The sequence below is a fragment of the Notolepis coatsorum genome (genome assembly GCF_963971535.1).
Source record: "Notolepis coatsorum genome assembly, chromosome: 1".
Classification (NCBI taxonomy): Eukaryota; Metazoa; Chordata; class Actinopteri; order Aulopiformes; family Paralepididae; genus Notolepis; species Notolepis coatsorum.
The window spans coordinates 114,877,276-114,888,560 of record NC_140165.1 but is presented as its reverse complement, the minus strand read 5'-3'; the positions used below and the strand labels follow the sequence as shown (position 1 = coordinate 114,888,560).

Here is an 11,285-nt window from a genome sequence, read left to right as displayed (position 1 = left end):
AACCGTCCGCCCCAAATAAAGCGCACCACTCCGGGAGAGGCGTGTTCAGCTCGGCTAGTGGTCCGTATCCGCTTCCATTGCTTTCTACTGAATGCACACAGAGGGGAAATTGGTCTCCATCTTCTTGTCTGGACTCTGGAGGAGACGGTGAGCACATGTTCCTTTGACCAGAACCACTTCTCTACGGCAGACCCAGGAGCCGGCTGCCCAAATAACGCCTTCTTTTACCACATGTCAGGGTGGCTCGACTTAAGGACAGAGCTTGGCTCAACGTTGTCCGTTTAGTTAAAGTCGCAACGTGTACACAATCATGGTAACTAGGACGATGGGAATCACCAACCAATAGTGGAGAGAGGGAGGTAAGAGGGGTGATGATTCAGGGAGATGCAGTCTTCTCTTGCATGACTCCGGTATCTATCTATCGCATGTAATCAATCACCGTGTTCATTTTGGAAACCTTTCGTCAGTCTGTTTCATTCTTACTTCAGTTCCAAAAAGGACAACAGGAGTTTATTTCACCCGAGACAACAGACCAACGGACAAGTGATTGAGAATCCCAGAAATGTTGTTTCAGGAGAAATCCTTGCATCTCCGCAGAAAGTGATGGGGAAACTTGGCTGAGAAGGCATGATGTACAACAGGGCAATATACCAATATTTATCATTTGTACTCAATATGTGTTATCGTATTGTGCGATTTCTATGATATTGTGAATCGTGATGCATCATTTTATTGTTTAAATTAATGGCAATAAGTATATATCAAGTCAAGATTTATCTCAAAATTATTTCTGAATTATTTGACAATGTTAAGTGACGATGACGGTTTTAGTTTTATACTGTTATCACACTTCCCATCACCATGCAGGCCAATGTGATGAACATCAATGTGATTCATTAACATGTGATTTCACATACCCATGCAGGTATAGAGATAAACATTGTTATCCTTCTTAATATTGATTATATATAATATTTCCATATATGTCTGAATATAATCCTTTCTACATACCTATTTATACACCTGCATATAACCCATATAAATCTGTATGATACCATGTACAATAATACTGTATATACCGTATATTTATATTTACTGTGTATATATATATATATGTATATATATATATATATATATATTATTATTATATATATCCACATCTGTCTGTATATACCTGCATATAATCCTTTTTAAATACCTGTATATACTATATCTATACATATCCCTTACCATACATACCCTGGCTTAAACATCTAGCCCAGGGACTACAACTGAAAACTAGCAACCCTGCTAATGTTGGCATATTTACAGTTTTTAATTTGTATTCATTTATAAATGTATAACTGTTGATTGATATGCACTGTCCCTGATCAAATAAACTGAGTAAACAAACAAACAAATACCTTTGCATTAGTTATACCGTTGGCCAGTATGACTTACTACCATAGTGTCTTTATACCTGCATCACTGTAAATACATCTGATTAGCACTATTACTGAGTAACTGTTTTGCTACCCTTGTGTTTTTTTTTCTTTTCTTTTTTTTTACTTTATTTTTTAGCGTTTATCGCTTTTCTGGTCAAGCATGACCGACAGAAACAGGTTGAAAATGGGATGTAGAGCAGGGGAAGACATTCTGAGAAATGACGGCGGGTCCGGGAATCGAACTCGTGTCCCCCAGATCCGTGACGAGCACAGTTTTCCCCGACGCAGAAAATAGCGCAGAGATATGCGGTGAGCTACGGGAGCTCCCCCCCCCCAGACCCTTGTGTTCTTTATCCACTGCTGCACATTAAACGCACACATAACATATCTGTGTGGCACATTTCTAAAAGCGCGTTCTATTGGCGAGTCCTAAGAATTCAAAGACATCCTGAGCTCCCCTAAATTAACAGAGATAACACTCCCACAGGTTTGGAATGTTGACCCCCCACTTGCTCATGTGCAGTTGAAGGAACACGTCAACACTATGGCAAATAAATGTTTACCGTGTTCTCGAGAGTCAGACAAGAAGATAGATACTAATTTCCTCTCTGTGGGTTCAGTAGAACGCTATCCAGCTGCAAGTTAGCCTAGCTCAGCACAAATGAATGGAAGCAGATACGGATCAGCTAGCCTAGTTTAAAACTCTGGGAGAGGTGTTTTTGACCAACAGATGTAATAGCTGATCCGTATTCACTTCCATTCATTTGTGCTAAGCTAGGCTAGCTTGCAGCGGGATAGCTTTCCACTGAACATGCAGAGAGCAAACTGGTATTTATCTTCTTGTCCGACTCTGGAGAAGATGGTAAGCGCATTTCCCTTAATGTTGACTGATGTAATGTTGATTATCTTCCAATTGTTTCTTAGAATTAGATTAACTGCGCTGGAGCTTCGTGCCAAAGCGCCGAGCGTGAGAAGCATTTACCACGCCGCCAGTTCATGTGTGCATTAAAAACTCAATGTTAAGCAGGCGGCTGGGTGGTGTAGAGGTCTAAGCATTCGCCTACCACCGCAGAGACCCGGGGTTCAAGTCCCGGTGTCAGCGGTACCATTGGTAGTGTTCACGGGTGGGAAGCAGGTGGAGGTACAAGTCCTGGGCCCTCATTTATCAACGTGGCGTACGCACACATATGTTCTTAACCCGTGCGTACGACCATTTCTAAGCAAGGTGTGGGATTTATCAATTTGAACTTGAACTTGACTTTGTGCTTATGTCTACGCACAGCTCTGAGCATGCTTAGCTGACGCCCAGTGGTAGAATATCGTTACTAAGGCATATGCGCTCCTCAGTTCATGCATTAGTTTCAACGCGGAAATAAGCTTTTGTGCATTACTCTGAGTCCCGACACTGGCGCGTGTTCTGTATGAACCGTAATTCATTATAGTTCATTGTGAAATAGCGACAGTAGTGTAATTATAATGGGCTCATGCGCGAACAAGAGGTTGGCTTGCTTGTTTGGCAGGGGGGGCAGACGCAGAATACCTAGTGTAACTGCCGCCGTGTCATAGTGTAATTCAAGTTAAGCTTCAGTATGATGTCATATAGTAGAACCGGTTAGAACAGGCTAGAACCTTCCAGAACTGCGCTCCACAGTGTATAAATAGAGAGAACTTACAAGGGTTCTCTCTCTCTCTCACTTCTCAACCACCATCAACCACCTAGACCCTTTCGTGACTGTGATGCACCGAGTGAATCCACAGTCACTTGCTCCTCAATAGGAAACCAACCTAGATTTACCCTGAATGACTGGTTCTGACCGAACCGTTCGTTATACAAGAATCACAGAGACGTTTCAAAGGTACTCACAGTTGCAGGAGGGTTTCGGACAGAGATACGGGATGGTTTGAAAGCTCGGCGTTGCTAATAAACATTTTAAATATTTTTTATAAACTGGTCAACACTGCATTATTTCCGGCGTTGTGTGCATGATGCGCATGCGCTGTGATCACACCAGGCAGCCAACGCCGGAAATAATGCTGTGTTGACCAGTTTATAAAAAATATTTAAAATGTTTATTAGCAACGCCGAGCTTTCAAACCATCCCGTATCTCTGTCCGAAACCCTCGTGCAAATGTGAGCACCTTTGACATTTCTCTGTGATTCTTGTATAACGAACGGTTCGGTTAGAACCAGTCCTTCAGGGTAAATCTAGGTTGGTTTCCTATTGAGGAGCAAGTGACTGTGGATTCACTCTGTGCATCACAGTCACGAAAGGGGTTACAGAACAGCCACCTCCACCAAACGCGATTAAATATTGTTTCAAATAAAAAGCGACATACTATTATTTTGTGTCATGTTTCCAAATAAGATTGGCCACAACGAAATGCTTTCTACTTCAATCTGTTGGTTAGAATAGATGACCTCGCTCCGTTGAAACTTCACTGAGACCAACAGTAAAAGACAGTATTTTAATAATAATAATAATAACAATAATAATAATAGAGCTTCATTTTATATAGCGTCTTTCAAGAGACCCATGCAAGGTCGCTTTACATAGATAGGGGGGGGGAATAACAAAGTAATAAACATAGTGGACAGACTATGTAAATATGATGATGGGATTCAAGTTCATGTTTGTATTTATCACATAGGCAGGCTACACATGGCGTATACTTAGGCTACATCATACATGGCAGCGAGATTCATTGTTCTTGTATATGCTCTCGTATTATTGTTTATATAGGCTACCCAATACTGACATCAAAATAGATTGTATGCCTCTAGAAATCATATGCAGCAGGTAGAAAATTTACGGAAAATCCGTCGCGATTTGGAATACAATTGAGGAGAACTTTAATCCCTGGGTATTAATCGAACAAAACGGAAAAAGGCAGTCATATTCCAGCATGGGCTTTATTAGTTAATATGGTCTTTAAGAGATATCATATCCGACATCACCGTACGTGTACATGTCTGTCAGCCTGTCTCGTATTTCTCCATAACACGCAATTCCCTCAGGTCAGTCCATTATTTCACATCCCATGGGGGTGTTTCATGACCATATATGGATAATCGGGGCGGTTCTGGTATGCAAATACTTAAAACCATGCACGAGCTCAAGCTTAGGAGCAAGGTGATATTTATGAAGACAGGTGTGCGTAGGACCTGTGTACGCACGTGTGATAAATCCCGTTTTTTTTGTGCGTGCACACATTCTAAATTCTGTGCTTAAGAACGAAAATAGAATACTTTCCAAGAAAACTTGATAAATGAGGGCCCTGGTCCGTCGGGACTGTTCAGCAGGGAAGGGATCTGGGGGAGCTAGTGTGAATCTTTGCACATGTGACGCTATCCCAGTGAAACTCCCATCTGTTAGGGGAAAAGAAATGGCTAGTGACTCGCCATGTATCGGAGGAGGCGTGTGGTAGTTCTACACCCTACCCAGACCGATAGTAGGGAAGCGACCGGGAGAGAATTAAATTGGGAGAAAAGCATGAAAAAGGCACACAAAAAAAAAACAATAATCAATGTACACATTTACTACATGGTTGGTGAATGTATACATTTACAGATAAACTTGTATGTGCTCCGTTTTCCCACATTTAATATCATCGCCGCTGCACTTTTTAAAATCATCTCTTGACCTGAGCTTCAAAGTCCTGGCGAGGCCTACTGCTCGTGCCTTACAGGTCGATCCCATTCCGGTCCTCTCACCTTATTGGCTGCGTCCACCTTGGCACAGACAGCGTCCATGGCCGCCCTCTCCTCCGTGCGTCTCGCCTTCTTCTCCTTGGCTCTGTTCGACTTCCTCTGGGATACAGAAGAGGGGGATGAAGGTAAAGGGCAAAGAGAGGGGGTGTGGGTGGAGGCGGGAACGAGAGATGTGGATGACCGGTGGCAAGAGAAGGATGGAGAGAGGGGGAAAGAGGAGAGACAAAGGGAGCGAGAGAGGGATGGAGGGAGGCACATGAGAGAGAGAGAGAGAGGAAGAGGGGAGAAAGGAGAGAGAGACATTAGGATAGACCAAAAGATGTGTCACAGTCATTCTCCTATTGGGAAGCATAGAATAGAGTCGTCATAGTTTTCACCTAAGAAAGTTGTTTAGAAACCTTAACCAACCTTCACTGGCTAGTATAGCATAGCTGGGGGGGGGGGGGGGGGGGGGGGGGTTGGCAAATCTCATGCCTAAACCGAAAACAAAATACAAAAATTCCAAAAAAAAAGTGAGAATGATTTTACATTTTCGACTTCGCTGCTTCGCCAACAAGTGGGGATCAAGCAAGCATCTGGCTTGAATACAACAGGTTACACTGGCTACCAATTCAACTGTTGCTTCCAGGGTTTCTGGCAGCCTCTCAGGTTTCATTAGTGGTGGTGTGGGTGGGCCAGGAGAGAGGGCAGCGCTGTGCATATAGGCAACACAAGACGCACTGTTAAGTGTGTTATTTGATCAATCTGGGAAATCTGTTTGGTGTGGTGGGCCTGCCTGTTATTAAGGTGGACCACCTCAAATAAAAGTATGCATGGGGAAACAACGGGCCCCCCTCCTCGTGCCCTTGGCAGTAGGTAGTTATTTGCCTCATTCACTTCACCGCAACCTTTATTGTCTTAGATCACTGTGAACACATTTCGATGAGCAGATGACGAATTTGCTTCCATATATTTCAAAACACGAAAACTATGGGGGAAATCAGATTGTATTACCACCAGTATGGTGCATTACCACAAGTCCTGTTCTACCAGTATGGTGCATTACCACAAGTCCTGTTCTACCAGTATGGTGCATTACCACAAGTCCTGTTCTACCAGTATGGTGCATTACCACAAGTCCTGTTCTACCAGTATGGTGCATTACCACAAGTCCTGTTCTACCAGTATGGTGCATTACCACAAGTCCTGTTCTACCAGTATGGTGCATTACCACAAGTCCTGTTCTACCTGTATGATAAATTATGAAGGTCCTGATCACTGGCTTTGAAGGGTTTCCCACCAGGCCAGGCTACACAGGCAAGGGACACACAGCCGGGCCATGGAAAAGGACAGAGCTATGCAAAAAGGTGAAGTGTGAGAAATCTACTTGTGCATGTCTGATATTTTGGACGGCCATCAGGAATAGGTCAATGTGTGGTAAATATTGACAGACAATCACCATCTTAAGCTTCCGTTTTTCAGCTAAATCCTAGTGAAGTATCACTTTACCTTCTATTCCGTTACGGTTGAACAATTTATTTGATAATGGTTGTTTCTATGTCTGAGTAGAATACAGTATTCCACATCAGACATCTTGGTAGGCAAACAACAGGTGAATATCATTCAAATGACAACCGTGGCCAATGAGCTGTGGCGTTGTGCCATATCAGTTGGCGAGCCACACCATAAGAATACTACAAATTTGAGATAAACTTGTGGCATAGCATTGATTGCAAGCAATCATTATGGTGCATGACCATACCGATGGCCTCACGCTTGATTACCAGCACCTGCAGCTTGATTACAGACATATGTTGTAATGTAGTGAGTGTGACGTGTGCTTCCAATAATACCACCTAATTTATATTACAGGGGCACATCACCAAAAACAATGCTGATTTATTTAGCATGTAATCTCACACACATCCAAAAACCATAAACAGTTTTGCACACATTCATTTAGTTTGACCATTATTGAGAGTAAATTAATTTGGATATGGCCACTACTACTAGTGATGTCATCTGGGACATTGCATCCTTGAAATTATGTAGATGAAAACATAGTGCTATACCTTGTCTCATGGGGAACTACTACCTTTATCATTTCATTGAGCTGTAACTAACACAACACACGGATTCAATGTCCCTGATGACATTACTGGTTTCCATATTCAAACTAATTTACTCTCAATAACTATCAAACTAAATGAATGTGTGCAAAACTGTTTCAGGTTTTTGTATGTGTGTGAGATTATGTGCAAAATAAATCAGCATTGTGCCCCCTTAAGAGTAATTCTACCCCTCAATAGTTTGCAGGTTAATCCCAGCAAATGACCCAAATTCACCAGAACACATGATTCATGTGATCCACCTTCCCACTCCATATATACACATATTTAGGTAGTGTGCAGCGTGGGACCTTTCCCAGATCAACCCCATGCCTTTACACTGGCATTAACAGGCCAATAAAATCAACTGCAACAACGTGATTACAGTGAGTGCACAGAAAAGTGTAAAGTATGTGGAGAGAGAGAGTGCAGCGATGGAATAACAAGGGGGAATTAGCTAAGTGCTTCTATTTAGCTCAACGCAGAGACCACACTGGGGGGGAAATGCAACAATTAGGAGAAAGAATGCGCCTCCTATGATTTTCAGCCAAACTTGAGCTCATTCTGTACCTCCATGCACCAGGAGGCTGTGTGGAGAAGGAGCTGGGACTCAGGCAGCACGTGGGTGGGTTTATCTGGGTGAAAGTGAGGGATAAACTCACTCGTCTACTCAAAACAAACGAGCATAATAGACAACATTTTGCAAGGTAGCTTTGTGGGGAATATTGCAGACCACAGTGGGGGAAATCTTTTGACTTGTGTGTTTAGCTTAAACCCACATCCTCAAACGTTATAGTATGTACAGCAATGGGTTTGTTTTCTGTGCTGCTTTTCCATGTACATCATGTGTAGCCGTTACTACTCCATGTACATCATGTGTAGCTCTGTTACTACTCTGTGTAGCCGTTACTACTCCATGTACATCATATGTAGCCGTTACTACTCCATGTACATCATGTGTAGCTCTGTTACTACTCTGTGTAGCCGTTACTACTCCATGTACATCATATGTAGCCGTTACTACTCCTTGTACCTCATGTGTAGCTGTTACTACTCCATGTCCATCACGTGTAGCCGTTACTACTCCTTGTACCTCATATGTAGCTGTTACTACTCCATGTCCATCACGTGTAGCTGTTACTGCTCCATGTACATAATGTGTAGCTGTTACTACTCCATGTACATCATGTGTAGCTCTGTTACTACTCCATGTACATCATGTGTAGCTCTGTTACTACTCCATGTACCTCATGTGTAGCTGTTACTACTCCATGTACATCATGTGTAGCTGTTACTACTCCATGTTGTACATCATGTGTAGCTGTTACTACTCCATGTACATCATGTGTAGCTGTTACTACTCCAGTCCATGTACATCATGTGTAGCTCTGTTACTACTCCATGTACCTCATGTGTAGCTGTTACTACTCCATGTACATCATGTGTAGCTGTTACTACTCCATGTACATCATGTGTAGCTGTTACTACTCCATGTACATCATGTGTAGCTCTGTTACTACTCCATGTACATCATGTGTAGCTGTTACTACTCCATGTACATCATGTGTAGCTGTTACTACTCCATGTACATCATGTGTAGCTCTGTTACTACTCCATGTACATCATGTGTAGCTGTTACTACTCCATGTACATCATGTGTAGCTGTTACTACTCCATGTACCTCATGTGTAGCTGTTACTACTCCATGTACATCATGTGTAGCTGTTACTACTCCATGTTGTACATCATGTGTAGCTGTTACTACTCCATGTCCATCATGTGTAGCTCTGTTACTACTCCATGTACATCATGTGTAGCTGTTACTACTCCATGTACCTCATGTGTAGCTGTTACTACTCCATGTACATCATGTGTAGCTGTTACTACTCCATGTACATCATGTGTAGCTGTTACTACTCCATGTTGTACATCATGTGTAGCTGTTACTACTCCATGTACATCATGTGTAGCTGTTATTACTCCATGTCCATCATGTGTAGCTCTGTTACTACTCCATGTACATCATGTGTAGCTGTTACTACTCCATGTACATCATGTGTAGCTGTTACTACTCCATGTACCTCATGTGTAGCTGTTACTACTCCATGTACATCATGTGTAGCTGTTACTACTCCATGTACATCATGTGTAGCTGTTACTACTCCATGTTGTACATCATGTGTAGCTGTTACTACTCCATGTCCATCATGTGTAGCTGTTACTACTCCATGTACATCATGTGTAGCTGTTACTACTCCATGTACATCATGTGTAGCTGTTACTACTCCATGTACATCATGTGTAGCTGTTACTACTCCATGTACATCATGTGTAGCTGTTACTGCTCCATGTACATCATGTGTAGCTGTTACTACTCCATGTACATCATGTGTAGCTGTTACTACTCCATGTACATCATGTGTAGCTGTTACTACTCCATGTACATCATGTGTAGCTGTTACTACTCCATGTACATCATGTGTAGCTGTTACTACTCCATGTACATCATGTGTAGCTGTTACTACTCCATGTACATCATGTGTAGCTGTTATTACTCCATGTACATCATGTGTAGCTGTTACTACTCCATGTACATCATGTGTAGCTGTTACTACTCCATGTACATCATGTGTAGCTGTTACTACTCCATGTAGATCATGTGTAGCCGTTACTATCTGTAACGTTAATAGTACTTGTAACTTTTGAATAAAACCATCGTTAGCTAACTGCAAAGTTCCATGGTGACAGAGGCACCAGTCTAACTAGCTAGCAGCTAGTACAGTTAGCAAGAAACCACTAGCAAGTCTATCCAGTACTTTATTTGGGTCAAAGTATTACATAAACAAACACCTTCTTCTTCTTCTTGTCATACAAAGCACCAACGTGTTAGCTGATGAAGTCATCCCATCAGCATCATCACGTGAAAAAAAATTATTCCCAACAACAACTAACATTACATGGCTAGCTACCTAGCAAGCTAACAATGTCACAACACAAACACAGTCCATCCTCCTGCCCACAGACCCACACAGGGATGGAACTGAAGCACACTGCTCAGATCTGGAACATGCACGTGGAACATAATCATAACATGCATTTGTAACATAATCACGGTGTGTGTTGGAACATGCATTTGGAACATAATCACGGTGTGATTACGGCTAGTAGGGAAATGTGCGATATAGCCGAGCGGCTAACATGCTAACACAGCCACAGTGCCACTACAGTGCCAACCCCTCCACATCCAGCCTCCACCATGGTCTCTCTCTCTCTCTCTCTCTCTCTCTCTCTCCCTCCTTCCCTCTCTCCTTCCCTCTCTCCATCGTGCATCCACGGGCTCCTGGTCACACACACACGCACGGTCTTTGTCCCCCCCGAAACATTCCCCCGTTCTTCTCCTAGAACACCTCGCCGCGGACGATCAGAAACACAAAAGCACCGCAAAACTCACCCCCATTGTCGCGGCGTGTGTTGTATCGATCACCTTGAAGAAGAGCGCACACCTGGCCAAGCGAGTCTATCTATGGTCGTCGTCGTGTCTCTCGATCGGCTCGTTAAATTATTTGTTGTTTCGTGACGAGAGAGAGAGTGTGTGTGTGTGTGGGGGGTTACGATTATGATGACAATGATAGCCGTGCTAACGAGGCTAGCTGGCTATAGCACTGATCGATTGGATCGATCGAAACTACTAGTATAGGCGCGATGTGATGATCACGCCGCCGATAAAAAAAAAATGCGATTTTATTTCCCTTTTTGGTCGGATTGGCGCCAAGATCGGGGGAGGAGGGTGAAATTACAGGTCTGGTGCCCTTCTTTCTCCCTCTCTCTTTCTTTTCTTCCTTCTCCCTCTCTTCTTTCTCCTCCGCGTCCAACTAGTTTAGCGCGAAGAGCGTTTCCTCGTTGGGGAAATGACGACAGGGCCGGGGCTTGACTGAGGGGGTCGAGAAACATGCTGATCTCTGATCTGTTCGAGTGTCCAAGAAGGTGCTGTTTGTGATCCACTGGTCTAGACTCTAGCTATTTAATTTGATAAAGAGTGGACTGCGGGCGCATAGATAGGATGCA

At 43.0% G+C, this 11,285-nt stretch overlaps 1 protein-coding gene across 1 annotated transcript in view; it reads right to left on the bottom strand.

Moving 5' to 3' along the window:
- The window catches only part of naa40 (N-alpha-acetyltransferase 40, NatD catalytic subunit), a 57,638-nt gene extending 46,567 nt beyond the window's left edge, over positions 1-11,071 (bottom strand). Inside the window, exons 1-2 of the mRNA XM_084315874.1 lie at positions 10,672-11,071; positions 5,096-5,232 (exon numbers count right to left, since the gene is read on the bottom strand). Of these exons, the coding sequence (XP_084172000.1) occupies positions 5,096-5,232; positions 10,672-10,677 (143 nt within the window). The 5' untranslated portion in view covers positions 10,678-11,071. The remainder of the gene's footprint in view (positions 1-5,095; positions 5,233-10,671) is intronic.
- Positions 11,072-11,285: the final 214 nt, after the last annotated feature.